The sequence below is a fragment of the Cygnus olor genome, chromosome 5 (genome assembly GCF_009769625.2).
Source record: "Cygnus olor isolate bCygOlo1 chromosome 5, bCygOlo1.pri.v2, whole genome shotgun sequence".
Lineage (NCBI taxonomy): Eukaryota > Metazoa > Chordata > Aves > Anseriformes > Anatidae > Cygnus > Cygnus olor.
The window spans coordinates 4,261,695-4,283,893 of record NC_049173.1 but is presented as its reverse complement, the minus strand read 5'-3'; the positions used below and the strand labels follow the sequence as shown (position 1 = coordinate 4,283,893).

The 22,199-nt window shown below is 49.2% G+C and overlaps 1 protein-coding gene across 20 annotated transcripts in view; it reads right to left on the bottom strand.

Moving 5' to 3' along the window:
- Positions 1 to 2,805: 2,805 nt before the first annotated feature.
- The window catches only part of FBXO34 (F-box protein 34), a 37,918-nt gene continuing 18,524 nt past the window's right edge, over positions 2,806 to 22,199 (bottom strand). For 10 of the 20 annotated variants that reach the window (XM_040557575.1, XM_040557583.1, XM_040557586.1 and 7 more), the window contains 2 exons: positions 13,613 to 13,812; positions 2,806 to 5,549 (listed from right to left, as the gene is read on the bottom strand). In XM_040557575.1, coding sequence (XP_040413509.1) covers positions 3,392 to 5,549; positions 13,613 to 13,689 — 2,235 coding nt within the window. In that variant the 5' untranslated portion in view covers positions 13,690 to 13,812 and the 3' untranslated portion in view covers positions 2,806 to 3,391. Of the gene's footprint in view, positions 7,519 to 8,257; positions 8,305 to 8,842; positions 13,813 to 14,913; positions 16,203 to 16,287; positions 16,382 to 22,199 lie in introns of those variants that run through there. The other 10 variants (XM_040557578.1, XM_040557579.1, XM_040557580.1 and 7 more) reach the window with 3 other exon arrangements.

The following is a 22,199-nucleotide window of genomic DNA, read 5'->3' as shown; positions in this document are numbered from 1 at the left end:
TTTTTTTTTAAAGTTGTTTATTTGTAATTGTTACTTCTGTGTGGTTTGTTTTTAAATATGCTGGGGAAGTACACAACCATTTCCAGCCTTCACCGCCTCCCGGGCACCGGACCTGTTACAGGGCGATCGTAAAGCAGTAAAATATGCGATACGAGTTAAAAAAATACTCCTACATAAAATAACTGCATCTCCAGTGGCGCAGGCAGAGGAGTCCTGCAAAGCACACACGTACACCTCTGTACATGTAAACTGATAAATCGCTGGTAGGCCGGGCTTTGGACTACTCCAGGGTTGGGTGCCAATTTTTTGTACGTTGCCAAACGCAGGTGGGGGGTTAATTTGTTATTTCAGTTCTTTGTTGTTTTGGTTGGTTGTTATTTTAGTTACTTGTTATTTTAGTTATTCAGTTATTGGTGCACACAAGGGAGCACGCTCCTGGCTACGGGGTCACTGTGAAAGGCCGTGAGCGTGCATGCCAAGGCAGGCGCCTGTCCTGACGGTGAAGGAGGGAGGAGAAGCAGCTGCCCTGCTCCGTTTTGGGGCCAGCAACCCTACGGGGAGGACGGATGCCTGTGAGCCCACAAATCGCTGACTTGAGCGGTGACGGGGAGCTGGTGGGCACTGAAGAGCCCTGCTCCGGGGAGCAGAGATGCAGCAGGGAAAGGGGAAAAGGTGCAGGAAGAGGCAGGATGAGCAAGAGCCCAGCCACAGACCTCACCGGGGGCAGTTTGCTGGTGCTCGGATTCCCCCGGAGTTTGATGCCCACTTGGGGACGATGGAGGCGTTACGGACGTTTCTTCACAGGCAGAGCTGGAAATCCAAAGACAGCCCCGGCACTAAGCACTGCGGGCAGGGAAGTCAAGTTCTACTGAGTCCTCTAAAGCCACTGCTGAACATTTTTTAATATCACCTTTTCTCGGGGGAGGAGGTGCTCATCTCACAGCGGCTGCTCCCTGAACGGCCTCTGAAGAACCAGAAACCTACCCTTGATGTTGCTGCTTTTAAAAACTTTTTTAAAAAGCAAAGCCACCCTCAGCACAGACCACTGCTAGATGCAAAAGTTTGTTCTGCGGAGCCATTTTTTTTTACTCATAATGCTGTGCAGCAGGGATCGTTCAGCAAATAACATACCGAATGATGTATAAAACAGCCCACGTTACTCAACCAGCCTGGGGGCAGGGCGGGGAAGACAGCAAATTGTCCTCTGCCTTGAACCGCGAGGGACAAAAAGCTCCCAGTGCCACTATTTCATTCTCCGTTTTCCCCTCTGGCAGCCTTGGTCAGCGAAGGTGACCAGAATCTCACACCCCGTTCCAAAAAACATGACCTCACTCGCCCCTTATCTAGTTACAAAATATTTTCCTCTGCTGCTTCTATTTCAGCCTCGCGGGGACTTTCCTTGCGGCTGTCAGCGCCGCGCGGGTTATCGCAAGTTTTCCAGAGTCTCGGGTGGGGGGCAGGAAAGCTGCCTCTTCCCCCTCTTCCTTAATCGAAACGAAGCTGAAGGGCTTAGATCCTGCTGGTTTTGGCAAGCCGGCTTCTTCCAGGAGGTTGTTTTGCTGCTCGCCCCGGTGCAGCCTGCGCCCCGTTAGGGAGCGAAGGCCCAAGTGAGCAGGGGATCCTGCTTTTCCTCTCCTGGCTGATTGCGAGGCAGCCGCGCCCTCCTTCCAGCTTTCTAATTCCATTCCTCCCGGTTGTCATAATGTCTGCTGCATTGCAGAGAGCAGCGCCGGGGAGGGGAGCCAGGCGGTGGGTACAGCAAGGAGGGAAGGCGAAGCAGCATCCCTTGCAACCTGCCCTGAACGCCCTGCGCTCACCCAAACCCCATTTCAGGCAGCAAGGGCTCAGTTTTCTTCCCCATGCGCTGCTAATGGCAAGAATAAAAGCACGCTCCTTAAGAAACAAAACAACTCTGGTCCCTTAAAACAAGCCGATTCACTGCGCAAGCACAGGTGAAGCGGGGACACAGGCACTTCTCCCAGCCTCCAGAGCCAGCTCTCCTCACCCGTCGCACCTTGTGGTCTCGCACACGAGGTCAGGGAACACCGGGCTGTGTCAGGAGTTGCTCCAGTCGTGGTGAGCGCTTCCAGGAGTCCATCCTTGCTCAGACAGGGCACAGAAACGGCCACGGCACCGGGTGCAGGGAGAGGAGGGACTCGACGCAAAGGCACGAGCCTCTTCGCTCACCTCTGCAAAACCGCTGTGAGCTGGGCACGAGGCGGCTGCTGCTGGCACACGGTGCTGCAGGAGGAAGGTGTTTGTGGAAATACTCCGAGACACCTCGCTCAGCTCCCGTCAGGAGCTCAAGGCATTACCTTTCGCCGGCGCTTCTGCCCCAAAGCCTCCCACGTCTGCTGAAAGCGCTGACTGCGGCACCAGAAGCAAGAAGCCAGAGGCTGCAGCTGAGCAGGGCGAAGCGCTGCAAGGATTCCTTGCGCAAAGGAAAAAGTCAGAGGGCAGCAACCTTCCAGCAAGCCACAGTAATTCACCTTCGTCCCCCCCGGCCCCAGGCTCCATCCTCAAGCTGAGGATGCCGCCCCTTCAGGGAAGTGCGTGCCAGGGCGGAGAAATGGGACTCCAAAGGGAGAAGCTAACAGCAGAGAGAGGAAAAACCTGGAAGCTGAAGGTTATAGCAAGGAGTTCTTCAAGTAAAGTAGGTGGCTGGGTTTACAGGAGGGTTATTTTTCTCCAGGAAGCACAGTGTAAGCCTGAACTACATCACAGCACCAGGCGTCTGCCTCATGTTTTACAGGATTTTTATTTTGGGGTAGAAGTTTCACAAGACAAAGTCAGGTAAGGCAGATCTAGAATGCACGTTTTATTTAAGTAAAAAAAAAAAATCAAAAAAGAAAACCAAAAAAAAAAAAAAAAACAGACAACATGGGTAAGGTAGGCAAGAACTTTTTATATTCTGACTATACAATAATATTCCTCTCTTTTTATTCACTGCCAAGGCTACTATAATGGATCTGCTCTAGGCTAATTTTTAAGGTTGTCCAGTTAAATTGTTTGAAGGTTCTTTAAACAAGGTGGCCTTTACCTATTTAGAGTTTCCTCTCAGAAACATTCATATATTATACAGGATATACAGATTTCGAAACGAGACACTTAAAAACACACACAACTATAGCCGCAACACTATCGTAGCTGCATTGTAGTGAGTACGTTGTTCAGCCAGCTGTAGACTCTGTATGTACAATTAGTTTTTATAGTGTTATTTACATAGATGGACTAAAAGCTATCTTTCATCTAAAAGGTAAAGGCTCTTGTGTTTAAGGATGTGCAGTTTCATAGCCCTGTGAAAAACACGACAATTATATACACTGTAAACAGCACAAGGCATGAGAATCTCCTCCTACCCCAAACAATCTCACAGGAAAGTGTATGTGCACTAATATTCCTCTTCCCCTTCGGCGCCTCTGGTCTTCTTGTGGAGAGCCCGGTTAAAGCTGTGGCAGGCAGGAACCCAATGATTGTCATGAAGACCCAGCTTACAGCCCGGGATGCCCTTCTGAGACCTGTGGCAGCACATCCAGTACCCGGGCCCGTAAGGTAAAGCTTGACAGTATGGTTTGGGGTGCCAGCGGCACAAGGACACGTCCCCTTTGACGTATTTCTTCTTGCACTGCTTGCAAGGGTCTTCTCTGTAGCGGGGGTCGCGGACCCAGCGCGAGTCCGCCGGCCGAATGTTGTAGTACTCGATGATGAATTTGAAGTAGTAGCAAGTACATTTGAGGGCGACCAGGCTCCGGGTGGGAAGCAACCCAAAGATCTTCACTATGATGTGGTGCGGCAGGAAGGCCATATACTGCTGAGGCTCCAGAAGCTGCTGGATCTTAAACCTGGTCTCCAAAAAGTCATGCGAGACCTGCCTCTTTAGGCAGGAGGCGTCGAGTGCTTGCAAAGCACCTTCTGGTGGGGGACCAGAGAGGGCAGGCGGCTCTGGAGAGACGCCGTTCCTGACGCACGATCTGTCAGACCCTAAAGCATCCTCACCCTCGTTTTGGGCTACTTCTGGCTTTTCTTGGGCGCTTTCCCGCAGCGGCTGTTGCTCGTGAGCGGCAGGCTGGCCGGCCTGGAGGAAAAACAACCTCCCCGGGAGCGGATCTTCACCGGAGCCGGAGCGAGAGAGTTTCTCCTTCCTGCACCCCTTCTCGGTCTTGGTGACCGATATGCTGATGCACAGGGACTCCTTCCTGGCGGGATGCGGGCTCTGCTTTGGAAGAATCACAGCCTCCTTCGACGTACATTCAGCACTCGCGCTCTTGCTCTGCAAGGCATCCGCAGGCGCCCTGGCGGCGGCCGGCAGAGGCCGGGGAGGCTCCCCCCGCCTGTCGGCATCGCTCCTGCCCGCCGTCATCGCCAACACCGCCTGAGCAAGTCCCGAGCCCGCGCTCCCCACGCGAGCCTCCAGCGCGGCAGGGAACGGCTGCCGAGCGCAGGCGGCGCCGTCCCACGGCTCCGCGGCCTCGCACCGACCTCCGCACCCAGCCTCGGCCGCCCCCGCGCCTCCCAGCCCCTCGCCCTGGCCCAGGGCGGCCGAGGAGGAGGCTCTGCCCGCCTCGCCGCCGGGCTGCGTGCCGCTGGCCAGGAGCACCCGCCCCACGTTCCTGCGGAAGCTGTTGTTGCGGGACAGGCCGCCGGCCTCCCGCTCGCTCTGGCGCCGCAGGCACTCCGACTCCAGCCTGGCCACCATGTCCAGCACGCGCACCGGCTCGCCCTGCTGCTGCTGCTCGCCACAAGTTCCCCTCTCGTGTACCTCGCACGCCCCGGCGGCGGGGAAAGGGTCCGAGCTGGGGAGCGCTCCCTTGGGCTGAGCGCTCGGCCTCGCGGCGGGAGCCGGGGCGCAAGTTTTCGCGCAGTCCACCAGCAGAGCGCTCGCGCGTTGCTCCAGGAAGGCGACCATCTCTATCACGGACAGCGAGCGGCCCGGGAAGACGCCCTCGCCGTTGTCGTTGGCGTAGTGCACGGAGCAGTGCTCGATGCCACAGGCGAACGGCTCCGGCTGAGCGCACCGGGCGTTCGCCTCCCTCACGCGTTCCAGCTGGATCTTGGCTTTTTTAAGATCCACCGATTTTTTCCTTCGCTTGGCCGTCCTCCCGTCGATATCCCACGTGCTCTTGATTTTCATGGAGCCCAGGCGGTTGTTGCCACTGCACTGCTGGGCTGCGAAGAAGGCGATCTTCTCCCTCGTGTTGCCAGGCTTCACCACAGCCCAGACATCCAGAGGCCCTTCCCCTTCTTCCCCCTGGTGGATGGTCGCAGACAAGGCGTTCTTCTTCTCCCTGGCGCTCGGACCATCCGCTGGACATTTCCCACTCATATTGCACATATTATTTGGATAAAAAATTCCCAGAAGCTTTCGAGATGGAGCCACGAGGGAGGGTTTGGGGAAAACGCTCCGTTTGGTGCAGTTGTTGCTGTATTTTTCTTCTTGTGCTGCTCTCTGATGGCTCGCAGGTGGGCCTCTCAGGGAATCCTGGCTTATTTCTGGAGATCGCTCTTTCTTCTGTAACTTGAGATATGGCTTTAAGTGCATACCAGAAACCCTAGAAAAACAGAAAGGGAAGAAATTATAGTTGCAAAATATGCCTGCCTGGAATTAGAGAAGAAGGCCCGGAGTAGGCACCAGCATGTCTCCTGCTCTACATCAAGCAGCCCACACCTCAAAAGAAACCACATGAAAAAGGAACAGCAGCGGCCGGGCTGTGATATTCACCCTCGGAGAACTTCTACTCACGTCTCGCAACGGGATTACAATCTTTAGGGTAGCAGAGATCTTCCCACTTGAGAAATTTGTTTCTGGGGAGCTCCAAGGAGAAATCCTAATGCTTAACTTACGGCGGGTGCACAAACATAGCCAAGGGTTCATTACAGAGTTAGAGCAATCCTCCTGTCCATTCATCTCTGGATCCAGTTGTAAGGCACCTGCGGGTCGAAGGGCTTGTCTTGACCTTAGCTGCCAGCTGTACAGACTTCTCAGAAGATAAAGCGCAGTTAAAGCTGGAAAGGGAAGTTACCAAGTGCAATTATATTGACCAACAGAGCCCGGCAGATATCCACATTCCTAACACCACCTAATACTAGTTCCTTTAGTCCATCAGGAAGGGCAGACGTGGTGTGCTCTCCCATCAGGGTTCCTGCGCTATTCGTAAGACGCCTGCTCCAGAGAAGTGACAGAAGCCTCAAGCACGGCTGGAGAGAACCCCTTTCAAGTGAGCACCTTTATGGTCAGGAACCTACGAGCTGTGCAGAAGACGCCTGGAGGCTGCTGGCATTAGAGCAGTACCACTCGTGTGACAGTCCCCGGCTCTCCGTTCCTCCCTTCTGCTACACCTCCGTGTTCATCTCCAACGCAAAGCTCAAAAAAACGCAGAAGCCCAGGGCACCGCCGCGTAGAATCCAATCGTCAGGAGGCTTCAGGCTCTTCCCCCAGAGCCACCATGTAAGCGTATTACAGAACTAACTATAGATTAGGTTTCCACGGCAATCTGGGAATTGTTAATTAAAAGGAACCCTTTTGGAAACAGGGCTGATCCGTGACTGGTAGGTTAACAACACCGAGTTCAACGCCGCGTTCACCGTGAGCTGGTACGGACACAGCCAGGCACTGAACACATTTCCCCTCGCAGCTACCACCAAAACGTGTTTTTTTTGGTCGTTTCTCATCTAAAACCAACTTGATTAAAGGCTTCCACGCAGAGCTGCCCCGTGTATCAGCCAGTGCAGACACTCGGTAACTGCTGGTTGGTCTCCCTCCTGATTTTACAGGCAGATCACCTCTCTCCTGCAAGCTGAGAGCACCAAAGCCATCTTCACTTCAGCTACAGGGACAAAAGAGCTCCCGTCACCGTGGGTGCACCTACCTGGTCCCTGCCTTCGTCCCCTGCCCGTGCCTCCTGATGGAACTGGGGCACTTCCCAATTTAGGCTCCTCTGCAAAACGCAACGGAGCTATTTTCCTTCTCAGTTGGATGCTAAAAACTGCAATGATGCCCTAAAACTGGAGCTTCAGGGTGCTGAAACGGATGGGTAAGAGAGAACGGGAACTCGCGGCTGCTGCCAGTTTGCTGGAGCCTGGTTTTCCGTAGGGTCTGCGTCATCTCTGCTGCACTTCAGGGCTGATCGGGGTCAGGCCACCGATGTGCTTGGGTCAGAGCCCAGCCCCGAGAGCGGCAGCTGAATCCCTGCAAGCAGCTGCTGCAGAGCCAGGCCTGGAGCCCGCCCTTCGCCATCCGCATTTCGGAGAGGTGCTTCCCAGGTGGAAAAACTCCCAGATGGAAAAGCTCCGGTGGCAGCTCACCGCAGCTCCCTGGGAAAAAGAGGTGAGCACGGTTGAACGCGCAGCCCTCCGCGTCGAGACCCCAGGAGCTAGGAAGGGAAGATCGGATTTCATTCCTGAGTTCTCGTGCCAGGGTGTTTGAAAGATGAGCCCAATTCTGGGTTAAAAAGGCTTTCTTGGAGCCATTTTCAGGAATCCGGCATTACAAATCAGCTCAGCACCCTTCATTAAGAGGAGCTGCAGATGAAGGTGAGATCAAGGTGTTACATGAACGAGAACAGGACTAAACTGGTTACCCCAACATGCTCAGAGGACATGTTTAGCCTGCAAAGTTGGTTCAGCTGCTCAAAGCTATTTCTGGTCTATGGAGAAAGACAAAGGGTAGAGCTATGCCTCACCTACTACGGATTGCTCGTTTCAGGTTCTATTTCCTCCTGCGTTTCAGTTAGTCTCTGGCTAGGCCAACAATACCATTTAAGGTTTAAAAGTTACGATTTACATAACAAAATTCTGCCTTAGTCAGAAATTTTATTGCCAGGGTAATTGCCTCATTTGAATTCAGCGCTCGTTGCAGCGTTTTAATAGATCCAGATTTAAAGAAAGCCTACATTTAACAGCTTCAGACAGCTACAGGAGGAGGGCTGCTGACTCCATCTGACCAGCTGAGCGGCAGTGCCACTTGCCTCCAAGTTTTACAATGGGAATTCTCTTCCCTGCTGCCTGAAAAGGGATTTCGGTATACAAACCTCACCTGAAAGTGTTGCTCGGAAAAAAAAAAAAAAAGAACCCTCACCCCCACCAACACTCACACTCTTTGCTGCAAACATTAAAAAGTTGGAACTTTTAAACAAGCAGAACTTCGTCCCCGCGTGTCAGCAGCACGTTTCCTTTCTAGCTCCAAGAATTAGAGCAAGGATCCCCAGCAGAAATTGCTTTGCACGTGAAGCAGAGCTCAGACCCCCCCCTCCCAGCCTACCTTATTCCTGCGACACTTCAGTGCTGGCAAGCAGATAATTGTGGCAGCTGCAGGTGAAGTTTTTAAATATTTTAAAAACACCAAAAATAGTTGTTAAAAGGTGAAGCCGCTGACAATTCCCTCTGATACTTCAGCATGATTCTGTTTGCTTTCCTCCACCCTTTAAGTTATCAAGCTTGCTAATTTTATCTTTAGAGACAACGACTCTTCAGAACTTCACGGAGTAAGCATAAAAGGTTTTCAGTCCCAAACCTGCCGTTTTGAATCACTGATAAGAGATAATTCTGCCAGGAATGATCAGCACTGAAACAACTGGCAGCGCTGCCTTCTGCGCTGTTATCCCATCCTTAAGCCAGCGGAATAAAAGGGACGCGGCTTTTTTGTTTTAATTTCTAATCAGCAGCGCCTTAGGCACGCAGAAAAACAGGATACTTACAGCTCTGGAATGACACCGCTGTTTTTACAAGTTGTAACTCCAGCTCATTTTCACTACAGCTTGCTGGTTCCCACACTGGACTGATCCATAAATATATATATAAATATAAATATATATTTACATATACACCTTTACACATGCACACACACCTCTCCTCTCCCTACCGAAGGGAAGATCCATAAGCTGCTGCGCCAAGTTGACCAGAATCTTTCTGCATCCTTTTGCCTTTATATATCTTGTAATTCACAGCAGCCTAAAAATAAAATATCACCTTTAGTAGAAGCTCCAATGATGGAGGAAAAACTGGTAGAAAAGGCTCCATTTTCCCAGCTTCCTGGGATCACAGAGAGCCTACATGTCCCATCCTGCACCTCGGGCTGGGCTCCCACAGTGCCCCATGAAGCCAAAAGGTTTCCTCTGGCCAGCACGAAGAAGAACAACAAAACCTCACAGTATGATACACTCCAACAGCACATTCACGCTGAGTTTTCTGGGCAAAGCACCGGAAGGTTTTATTAAGGCAAAAATTTCCATCAAAACCCCAAAGTTTCCTGTGAATTTCTTTCTGTAAACACTAACTGCAGTAGGCAAGAGTTCCTAGTATTGCTAACTGCGCGTGCCGTGCCAACTACAACTCCAAAAAAACCCTCAGGACATACTAACACGAGGCATCGGCCAAAAAAATAAGAGAAAGAAAAAGCCAACAACAATGAAAACCCAAGCATAACCTCTGGCAGGGCACGTCTCCTCCCTGGCACCCCATTTTTCTGACATAAAACTGAGCTCCTCAGCACAGAACCGACAATTAGGGAGGACTGAGCACCGCGTGCAAGTTCAGCCATGGTCAACCACTTGTTGTTTCTGGAAGGGCTCCGTGGGTCCTCTGGGCTCACTCTCCAGTACCGTTTCCATCCCCTTCGTGCTGCTGGGGCAGGCAGAGCAGACGGAGAGCTGCTTCAAAGACATTCCACGGATTCTGCCGGGGCGGGAAAGTCCCAGCGTAGCAGCCAGGATGGACGATGCTCTGCTACTCACTGGAGCTTGCTCTGGCGCGTGGCGAACATCCAAGCTCGGGGAAAGGCGGGTTGGGAAGCTCAACGCTCCAGAGCGGGGCTGGTTCAACCTCAGCAGCTGTGGAAGCATTTGATTTCTAGAAAACCCACTCCCTTGCAGCACTAACTTCATGCTAAAGCAACTGCTCAGCATCCCCTCGTGCCTGTCTAACTGCATCCTGCGTCAGCCAGAGGAAGCAAGGATTGCTGCAGGCTTTGCAGGTAGACAGAAGGTGTGAGTGCCGAAGCAAGGAGGAGCAGGAGGGAGCAGGAGCAAGGCATGCACAAGTGGGTCGGGGTTGGCCCTAGACAGCAGAGGAGCTAAATGCCAAGTAAATGCCCAATTCTTAACCTTGGGTCCCCCACAGCGTGTTCAACCACTTCAGGTGTTCAAATAACTTGTGGGGTGACGACACTCAAATATAGCTACACGCACGAGATAAGAGTCATGCAAAAAAATGTCATCTTCAGCAAGAAGTTTCGGGTGACAGATTGCACGGCCCAGCCTGATGCGCAGGCAACTCAAGTTTGAGGGCTCCCACCCATTGATAAGGTTTGAACACACTTCACAGTAAGCATATTCACATAAACCATGGTGTACTCCACTACTTTCTACATTATAGACAAGAAAAAGTGGCATTTCTTCGCCAGTCTTTGTATAAAAGCACTTACCATCACGTGAGCAATGTAGAACCGATTCTTTGTTGAGCCTCAAGAAGCTCAAGTCCATGTCCCCTACTTCCCAGCCACACTACAGATGACACAGGGATGACCAAGCAGAGGGAAACAAAGTCAACTGAAAGATCTGGTGTTCAAAGTCACTCAAAGCTGGGCCAAAAACATTTAGCTCAAAGATGATGGGATAGAAAGCATGCCTGTGGTGCAACAGACAAGGACAAGAAAGAATCACATACGTGGAGTCATTTGGAAAAAGGACAGTGAGGAAAGAAGTGCTGGTTTTATCGGGCTTCTGCTGAACGCAGATCAGAGCAGCACAGACAGACATTCCCCAATTCTCCAGAAATAATCATGTTTCCTCCTGGAAATGTTATCTTTCTTGATGTAAGACTTGTTCTCTTATTTACTGCTGCTACAGGACCAAGATCTTTCTGGATATGATGGCACAACAAATTTCTTCAAACAAACACAAAGGGATGCTACTGAGTCTTCACTTTTGTGCACACATAATGAGAACGCGTGAAAGGTTGTAGGAATTAACCTTGGACTGCGCCATCAGTGAGAAACTCAGAGCTCAGAAGACAGAATAAGCAAAAGTAGATCCGAAGGCAAGTCACCGGTTTGTTCTTTTGAAACTCAAGACCTAAAGGAACTGGTTGAAGAAGGGGGCTGCACCGCGGTATAGAGGATTTCACTGCAGACAGAGCAACCCAGGAGGCATTCTCCAGGAGCCAAAAGGTATTTTCATTATAAAGAACACATCCCAAGTAAGAACTGAAGAAACTCCACTTGAATACATTCCTTCTCCCAGAAGGATACAAGAAACAACCACAAATCATCAGGTCAGTATCACCTGGAAAGTTAAAACTTAAGAAACCTAAAAAGTCTAGGAATAAGCTTAAGAACTGGTGCAGGGTTAGTCCCTGCAAACATATAGGAAAAGAAATAGTAAAAGGTTCCCCAGTTTGTGAGAGAGGATAGGGAAAGAAATAGGGCTGCAAGCCAGGTCAGGGCAGAGATTAAGAGTACTCCAGGTAAAGCACAAAGCACTAAATTTGAGTTTGCATTTTTTTCAAGGGGGTGCTAACGATGATCAGGAGGCCACAAGGCACGGGGTTAACTTGAACAAGAACACTGGGAGGTGGCAGGGTGGGAAGATTAAAAAGCATCATGAAGATTGCAAGGAATGGCTCCTTTCAATTTTAGATTCCAAAACAGATCCATAAACTGCAGGGCAAGAAGATTTATAAACCTCTTGAAAGGCAACATTCAGCATTAATAAAACATGTGGCACATCACAGGCGGTGCTGCAGGGGAGAAAGAGAAGGGAGAGAGATCTCAGCACCTCCAGGCCAGCTAGGCTGACTTCGATACAAAAAGGTGCTCTGCAAGAAAAGAGGATTACAAAGCCACAGATAAAGAGTGGGGGAAGGAAGAGTTCAATGTGCAAGACTAACCTGAAGGTTCTCCAAAAAAGATCTTGAAAAATGCCACGTACTGTGGTTTACTGATACGGACTTGAGGGGGCACGAGGAGATTTACTGGTTAAAACAGATTGACAAGAAAAGGTAAAACAGACAAAGAAGCTGGCTTAACAGCAGACAGTCCCAGGTGACGCTGAATAATAAGATACCAGCCTGGAAACCAAAGCCATGCCTCAGGAATCAGCCTGGGGAACGATTTGGGTTTGTTACAAGTGACCTCAGCAAGAACACTGCAGGTGCTCTGACAGAAATGAAAGGCATTACCAACACAGAGGAGGCACAAAGCTCCCAGAAATAGCAGCGAGGCAGAATTCGGAGGTACAGACGGCGATGCACCAGAAAGCTGCAGAACACCAAGACGTGTCGGAGTTAACCGAGAGCGATGCGTTAGCTACCATAGACACAGCTACGGCACCGAGGCAGATCTGTGATACATTCAAGGCATCACTTCAAAGCCCTCCTACAAGGTCTCCTCTGGAGTTCAGCACACAGTTTTTGCCATGACTCAGAGGAGACTCACCCAGGCTGAGAACAGCAGCAGTCACTATTCAAGAAGCTCCTTGAAAACGCTGGGGTCATTTCGTGCTGCAAAACCACAGGTGAGGGAATACTGCTGCATTTCCCTGAATACAGCAAAAGAGATAAACCACTGAAAAGAAGCGGTCCTTATGCAAAAAAAAAAATAAAATGACAACGCAAGCTCAAACAAATCTATAAGCTGGCATGAATGTTCAGCCTGGGAATCAAAAGAAGGATCCCAACTGCACAGTTAGATCTGTCATCTTCGGTAACGGCCTAATCTATGGGAGGAGAGAAGAGGTGTCATTGTTTTTAGGCTGGACTTCTAAGTTTACAAAAGGGATTATGAGATACTGCTTGGGAAAGCAAGGAGCTGGGCTACCCAGGCAGTCTTTTCCAGCACTAAATTACCACGAGACTAACATAGCAAGTATATGTTGTCTACATAACCACAAGGAACAAAGGTTAAAGTTTACTTTAAAACCACACAAATTTTGGAAACAAGAAATTTGGCTCTCTTCCTCCAGATTGAGGAAGTTGAAGAGTCTTGGTTTCAAAAAAATGCTTTTTTTTTTTTCCTCCAAGTAGCCTGAACTCAAACAAACTCGCACGTTCTTGCATTTGCATGAGCACAAGTTGTTCTGTACGGTGTTCCTATAACGAGACACAGTGAGAGGCGTTCACTTAATTGTCACATAAGCACAAGTGTTTGAAATCAATCGTGCACTTCTTCTGAATAAGAGACACAGGAGAGCGAGCGATACAAAATTTAAGCTTAAACTAATCCAATTACTTACTCCTTAGTAAGACAAACCACAACAACGATCGCCAGTGTTTCCGCTTGCTTTAAGCTGACTGCATGTATTAAAGCCTACCAGGACAGGCCATCCTCCAACTGAGTTTTACTTCAAAGCCATATTCCCAAATTAATTTACAGCTGTTGCTAGAAAATATCAAGTACAAACCAAGTACAGTACCAGCTGTAGTTAGTCTGTAGTTGTCATTATCAAATAAAAGTGTCAAAAAACACTTCTGCCCTTAGGCCATTACACCATTTCACTTAAAGAGTATCCGAAAGTAAGAACTGAGACCAACTAAGTGACACCCAAGACAGCAAGAAAGTAAGCAGAAGGCCAAATTGGTACTAAATATTTAATTATAGGCGGACCAGCTGGTCTCTTCGTACCGTTTGACTTGATGGAAGGTGGAAGAAGAGGAATTCAGCGGTTCCCTGTGGAGGCCAGCTCTGCAGGAACTCTTCATCGTAACTACCTCTCCAGCTAAGGCACGCCGTCACAGCCAGTCCATCCTGGTTCACATGCAAGGCTCCCTCATCAGCGCTCCTTGCCCCGCACAGAGCCTCACCGTGTCTCTCCCACCTAGGAACTGAAGAAACGAGAGAGAAATAAGAAGACTGGGTTTGAGGACAGCAGCGATTTGAGGCGCAGATGACCAGGACAAGGACCCTTTCCCAAGGAGGTGTGGGGGAGATATAAAATATAAATATATATATGTATACTACACATATATATATGTGCACACACATTTATACACACATAAATACTCACACATCCACATATCTAAATCTAAAAGAACTTAAACATCTTATACTTAACATCACGCCGTTATTGCAGCTGGAGTTTAACGCCCCCAACACCACCTGCCTGCACACAGAGTGCTTCCTTCCCCTTATATGCGACTGCAGCCCTACCTGGGCACCTCCCACGGGACATGCTGCCTTCCCAGTTCTACGCAAACAGGAGACGTTAAGATCTTCCTGCTTGTTAGCACAGCACCAGGCTTTGGAGGGCAACTGCTGCCGGCGGTACGATTTGCCGCTTGCCAGGAGTTACGTTAGCGTTCTCATCGCAACAGCGTGGCGGATTTCATAGAGGACAAAAAACATGCCACCACGCAGCCTCCAAAGCTCACGGGGGCTGCCCTGTCTTTGCATCACACGCAGATAAGACGGCAGATTTCACCAGAACACCACTGTGCTGCAGTATCTCTCGTTCGCACTAGGTTGCCGCCTTCTACGCCTTGTCCTTGGCGCAGCCACTATTACCGGCACTGTAACGTCCTTTGACGGTGAAAGAACAACAAGCAACACGTTGGAACACAAAAGGAACAAGTGACACAGCACAAGAGCCCCTGGAAAAACTCAGATATTCAAGCCTGAGTTGCCAGTAAATTGTTTTAAAGATTGCTTGCTTCCTTCCCTCTGGAGGGCCATGCGCAACGATGCCAAAATAAAGGAACGCCACTTGAAGATGCTAACTGCAGAGCTCTGACCCCACAGTATCTGGGATTTAGGGCAGCAGGTGGTTCTCCTTTTCGGCAGCTTTGCCCAGTGCTCTTACCACTGCCCACTCCTGCAGCAGCATCTCCACGACACGGCCTGGCAGAGAGACAGAGATGGAGCCTCTCACGTCTCCCCTTTTAGCAACATCTGCCCGAGAAAAATCTGCCCTGCAGGAGAGCACCTACCTGTGCACAGCTCGGTTACTGCCTGGCCCTTGTGGTTTACAGCTCAGCGCTGCCACCAAGCACTCCTGGCCTGGGAAACCTTCTCCAACTTGTTAGCCACACGTGCTGAGAAAGTGATTACGGATGACTTTCCCAGCAGGAGCACAGAAATTGGTTTATATCCAGCCGACCTTCTGCCTGCTAACGCAGTTTCACAATTCCTCCAGTGATGGGGAACGAGAGGTTAATCATTTGCCTATGTTTGAGCAAGCAGGAGCCTAAAATAATACATAAAATATTGTATAAACACATTCCAGTCTTCGTGAAGAAGTCTCTGCTGAGCTCTACACAACGCAAAGGAGCCGAGCAGACCGAGGTGTTGCCCTGGCAGAGCTGGAGGACGAGAGCGTGCCCCCTGCTCCACGAATTCAGGAGGACAAGATGCTGACATCAAAATTCAGAGCTTTGCAGTTAAACACCACCTTTGTTAGACTGCCCAGAGCCTAAAACAGGAACCGACCTGCAAGAATGAACCCTAGGCACAAAAATCAGGCATTTGGGATGTTTTGTAGGCTGTAAAATATATATTTACTAACAGAAATCTATAGAAAAAAAGCATATGCTTTATGAAAAACCCCAAGTTAAACACAAAATCATTACTTTCCCATGCACCACCAGGAAGAGGCATTGAAATCCTGACTTTTATCCAAGCTTTTGTCTGGCTTCTCCTTCTGGCTTTACTGACACTAGCATTTCAGACTCAGCAGGAACTGTATCACAGAAACATTATTACATCCACACCCAAATAAACGCAGCCATACCACTCCGGGAATGCCAGGCACTTTTAAACTAGCTAAAAGTTCCCAACGTATTCCTGGTTAGGAACATCAGATGTTTTGTCTCAGTCCTATCCGTTTGCAGATCAGAATGAAAAAAAAAAAATGAAAAACTGAAAAATAAGCGATAAAAAGCCAGAGGAAAAAAAAAAAAAAAGCAAACAAAGATCTCATTTGCAGCAGAGTTTGAGAAGCAAAACCACCAAACTCGTTCAGGTTTGGGCAGCCATGAGCTCAGTCCGAGCACAGGCATCACGCTGCAGGATGTCACGCATTTAAGGAAGGACCAGCACCTACTACAGGCAAGCAGAAGCTGACAAAACAGACACAGAAAGATTCACCCGGGCACTGCAGCACAAGCACAGCTCCATACAAAGCACGCTTTTTCCCCCCTCCTCTAGCTGCTGGTCTGCAGAAAAGAGCTGAAATGGGCTAGTAATGCCAGCCATCTACTGACAAATTCCTACTGTGTAAGCAGCAAAAAGCTGTGCCTGTGAATAAAAATTAAAAAAATAAATAAAAAAAGCAACAGCATCCAAGCTAGCACAGAGATACTTACTGCCTTTTAACTACCACAGCATTTCTGAACCGAGGCTGATCCTTAGCAGGAGGTGCTTCAGTCGTTTGCTTAGTTTTGCGGAGTTGGGCACAGCCTGAAAATCGAAATGCAGATGCACAGAGGAACAGAGCAGAAGAGGGAAATAAAGAGCCTAATCTTGTTGTTCTCCGTTTCTGAAGCCACCCCCAAACATATGCCTTTCTGCCTAAGATGTGGGAAGGACTGGGATTTTGGCAGCGGGCAGCATCACGCTCGCGCAGCAATGGACAGCGATTCACGGAACGGCTCCACCAAACTCCCCGCTTTATCGTCGTTTTGGAACTGCTGCTGCAGTTCGGGAAAATAAGTGCATTAACTAAGATGGAATAAGGGATATTTGGCTGCAGCAACACGTTACAGCTTCTGATATTTACAGGTGTGGCGGGAGCTGAAGCTTTACTGCAGGAGCAGCGTGGTTTTGGAACAAGAGCAGTAACTGATAAACAAGAGCCTTCAAAGGATGGGCTCATCCTTTCAGAATATTTGGTGTCTAGGAAGCAGGCAGTGGTTGAGGAGCAGAAATCCCGCTGCTGGTAGAAGCAGAACAGCCTCTGCCCGCCTGAGCGGACAGGGACCAGCTTTGGGATGCCCCCAGACAGGGACCAGCTTTGGGATGCCCTCCAGTGGTGTGGGACCGAGGGCTGAGCCCTCCACCCCAGCCAGAATGCAGAAGAAAGCAAAGGCAGGTATTTCAGAAGGAAACTCAGATGAATTAATACTGAAATACAGTCACTAGAGGGGACTTAACCAGTGCTGAGGCCTTGTAACACACAGCTATGTTTGGCCATTACCAAACAGCCCGTGGCAGCCCCTGCATCCAAACCCTTTCGCTTTCTAGTCAAATACAGCAAGGATTTAGGATTTCGCAAGGTGGATTCAATGATGCGTTTTATTTTACTTCAAACCAAAGCGTTGCTGTTCCAGCACGGGCAGGAAGAACCACTCTTCCAGCTTATTCAACCAGTTTGTTTCCCAGACTGGTTCACTGCAAGCTAAAAACGGAGCAAAAAGTGGGAGGGGGAAAAAAAAACACACCACCAAAACCCAACCCCACAGCAGAAGTCTGAAAAGAACAAGGGGGCTTGGAGAAAACCACATTAAAAAACAGCTAAAAAGAAAGGCACGGTAATACCGACCTATTGTAAGCACCTTAAAGAACGACTTTTTAACACCAAGCTCATCAGCTGGATTTTATTTAGTTAACAGAACGGTTTCAAGCAAAGAGAAAACAAGCATGTTTTAGCTAAAACTGCCTTAAAAGCTTTAGAGTGAACTCACATTTGCGTTTCCATCCACCTGCAGCTGGAAACCGACCCTCAAATGAAACCGGGTATTTCCTAAAGGCACCGCATCCACCCCAGAACCATCACGAGACAGGTTAATTAATACCTGCAGCCAGATGAGATTCTCTGAGTCCTGTCGGACTCCGCAGACCGACCTTTCGCCGTCAGCAGAGAGCTGCAGGAGCCGCCACCGCCGCGTCTGCCTCCCGAAGCCTCGTGCTCAGCTTCCTGCTCGATGGCCAAAAGCTGCAGCTCCGCACGGACCCGAGGTTATCTGACCTCAGAGCCATAAAGCTGCCACGGGGGCTCGACAGGCGCAGCCTCCTGCGTCTATTTGCGCGCTAAAACCTGCTGCTACCGCTGCTTCTCCTTACTAAAAGCCAGAGCAGCCCAAGCGGCAGGCTCTCAGTACCTCTGCCCTCGGGTCTGTTCCCCACCAAATTCAGCCCAGCCCTCCTCCAAGCTCCTGCCCGTATTCCATTCCCCGGATTACGCCAGAAAGAGCGGTTATTTAACCGAAATGTGCAGATTCCCACCTGTATTTGAACTTGGGCAGGGTGCTGGGGAATACAGCGCGGCCTCACAGCCATTTCACTCACCCTAACTCCTGCCGCACCGGGGTCTCGCCCTCCTCTTCCTCCCGACACTTTCATGCCCTCCCTTGTGTCAGGACTGTCCCGTTTCCATCTGAAGCAGCTCAAGGGGCTAAACGAGGAGAAAATTAACCCCGAGAGGCAGGTTCCCTGAGCCCAGCAGGCACTAGCACAGCACAGCAGGATGAGGTTCTCAGCAGCTGAGGTTGGGTTCAACCATATCAAATCCACACCTTGAATCATATTGGGAGAAGCGTCCGCCACAAAGGGGTTTCTATATTCTTTCCAGTCAATGGAAATAAACTTTTGGAAGTAAAATAGAGCGTTTTGGGAGAGGGGAACAAGTGCCTGGGCTCCAAAGCAACATTTGACTGCTCGCCACCGTCAAACATCACTACCTACCGGAGCAATAAGCACATGAAGTATTTGTTCTAACAAAGCTCTATAGGGAGAGCCTGTCTTCCTCTCCAAGACCAGGTCAATAAAGAACGAAAGGTTTCCAATTTGTAGCTCTCGCGTTTTCTCTCCTTTAGGTGTGGTGAGTATTGGAACGATAACGTCGTCCCCTTTCCCCTCAAAAGGAAAATCTCAAAAGGGAAGAAAAGGAAAAGCTAAGCTCTGCCGCCCCTTGCTGACCCTGTACTTTAGTACTGGAGACGACAACAAAATGTTTCCCTTGCTCAACTATTCCTGAAAGGCTTCAGCTGTCCTGCCGATTTCGGTTAAGGACATCATCTGTTGCTCAACCAGGGGGGGAAGCTGAGAACTGGCTCATTAGATTTGTTCTGCTTGATCCAAGAGGAAAACAAAACCAGGGAACCCGTTGCGTGCCAGCGCTGCTGCGGTGCTGGTGACAAACACCCTGAGATCCCACGTTACTCCGCTTTCTCGATAGCTGCCACCTCCTTTGGCACTTGCTGTCCCCGCAGAGCGTGTGGTGTGCCCCGAATGGTAAGCAGGGGATGGCCGAACGTCCCCCAGCAGGGCTGCAGCTGCCAGGCTCCTGGGTTGCAGGGTCCGGGGAAAGGCTGCCATGCCCTGCATTCGGGGCCGCGTGATGCGTGAGCCACGTCTGAATTATTTAGCATGTAAAACTAGATTTGTTTTGCTATGCAGATTGTGAATTAATGAAAGCTCGGCTGAAAGGCTACTTTCTTGGGGCGAGGGGAAGGAGAAAGCTTCCAGAAGCCTTCCTATTATAGAAGCAATAGAGCTGGTTCCAAAAATAGTAGGCGAGCACTCCCAGCGCTCTGGAGATGTTGTGCCCTGGTTTTATACGGCTCAAGTCTCCCTGGATTGCTCATGTACGTGCAGGGAACGCTCGAAATGACTGAAAGATGCAGAAATGACGTTAAATTGGGAGTTTTAGGACAAACACCAGAAAGAGAAATCCAAACACGCTAGATCAACTGGGATACCAGCAGAGAGCAACCTGTCCCACTCCAGAGACGGATAAAACCAGAAAGCAGACTCCTATCCTTCTCAAGAACACAGCATTAGTTTGCTCAAGAAGATCCCAATTACTAGAACAATGACGTTGCAGATTAGGATTGTCAACAGCAATTTCATCACCCTGTTTTGCTTTTGGATGCCAGGGACCCTGGCCGGGGAAGTTCACTTGACTCATTTTGGCACACACCCGCTAGAATTCGGTCTTGCTGCAATAACTACCAAACAGACCATCACACGGTCTGCCTGACACTAATTACTCACTGGTTAGCCAGTAATAGTTCGTTAGTGATCCAGCACTACAACACAACCCACTCCTGGAATTAGTCTCCTTTAACAACAGCATTTACAACCCAGTGAGAATAAAACCGGTGTGCAATACTCCTCTGACTACAAACTCACCTCTGAATCTCCGTACTCCAGGGCAGGACTGGCTATTTTACTGGTATATACTGGCAAACGTCAGCAGGAAACTAAAAATCTCATACTTGACATGATAAGGTAAGGAGTCCGCCTGCACCATGGCATACGACGCATAGTACTGATAGTTTCTGCACATCTTTTGGTGGGATATGAAATGGCTTCTAAAGTAAAAGACAAAACCCACAGCTCACCTCTAGATAGCCACTACACACACACATCCAGTTCCTTCTTTAGCACTTTGTTAATAAGGAAAACCCCACAGCAGGTCAGCTGGTACTCAACACCAAATTTATCAGCTTTGATGTATAATTTGCTGAATACAGCCCCAACTTGTTTGGACCAGCCTTTGGGATGTCAGTTCTGCTTTCGCATGCAGAATGTCCCATACACTGAGCACAGGTCCAGCAGCGTAAGCTGTACCTCATTTCTGTTTATTTCTGCAGAATCTTTCCCTTTGACCAAACAGCTACGTTGTGGATTTCTCTGTCCTATGCCGCTGCAGACTCTTTCCCAACAAATCCCAGTCATAAAAAAAGGACAAAAGGTGGATTCATTCAGCCAGCCCACTGCAGAATTGAGCAGTTACGATATTCACTACGCATCTCAAAAGCATCCACATTTTTCCTAGGGGTCTCCAAAACCATATTCAGCAACTGGAAGCCTTGCTACAGCACCAGAAACACTACATTAAAGATAATGGTACTTTTACAAAAGTGTTTTATAAGTAACTGTGCTATTTCTGTACTTCAAAACGCCCAATTCTCTGTAATATACTCCTGCATCCACCCTGTTCCCACATACTAGCATCTTCCACAATTTTTACACCCATGTGTCTCACGATTTGTCATGAAATCTTAAAATCCTTTCAAATTTCTGCTTAAACTGGGAGACTGCTGATACCCAAACTTCATTTTTTTCATAGAAAACTATCATCTTGCCAGGACAATGTAAAAATGCTGAACTCTGAGATTTCTATGCGAGCCGTTTACAATATCTTTGTGATTTATGAATTTAGGAAAACTGTTAAGTATACCCAACTTCACGACAGATTACACGCAATAGGAAGCTCAAACTATATTGCTCATAACATTTTATAGCTCAGGACGTTTCTGTTAAGGACAGAAAACTTGTAACAGAACAGATTTATTAGGAGCATTTCAAAACAATCCACCCACAAAAAGCAGACCACCACCCACACCCTCCCAACAAGTGTTGGATTCACTGTCTTTTCCACTGGTATCTTACTTAATAAAAAAAATGCCCACAAAGAACAGGCTACAATCTCAGACAAAAAAAAACATAAATATTACTCATTAGCATCAGGCTCTGATGTGGTCTACGGATGAATTAATGAAAAGAAAGTGCTGTTCTGATGTATAAATTTGGTTCAGATGTATAGTCAGCCACATGCTACAAAACGTATACATTAAAACTCAGAAAATTTGCACCAAAACCCAGCACCGAAACTACCAAAGAAGCCTGGTCTTACATATTTCCCAGCTATCTATCTGCTGTCTGCAACCTGGAACACCACATCCAACTTGGGTATGATTCGTATGTCCACATCCAAGCAGCAGCTCTGAAAGGGAAGACAGACTGCGTTTTGGACGCAGAGGTTTAGCCCTTTATTTACCAGTTAATCCCACCCCACTGCTCCCCAAATGGCCTTCACTCTGTGCTTCACCGAGGAACTCAGACTGCCTCAAAACTCCTGTCCCCAGTGACCAGCAACCTGAGAAACCACCTATCTGTAGAGAAAGCAACTCCACACCATTATCATCATTTCCTTAACTACTTGTCTTGGTGCTGGTGGCAGGGTTTTGGTGGTGGGAGACACCAGGGGCGGCCTCTGTAGGAGCAGGCCTGGGGTAGGCCTCTGTAGGAGGAGGCCGGGGCTGCGCCACGTTGGACATTGCCAATCTTCCCTCTTTATTAGAGGATTAATCTGTTGTGGTGCCAGAGACGCTGGCTCACCACAGGCGGGATCAGTCCCCCCTCATTTCAATCCAGCAGCCTATTTTTCACCTAGCACCGTGCGTTGTGCTAGTGTCTCTCCAACAGCCCCAGGCCTGCAACGTGAAGTCACACACGTGCGTGGCACTGAAAGGGGACAGCGGGGTGTCAG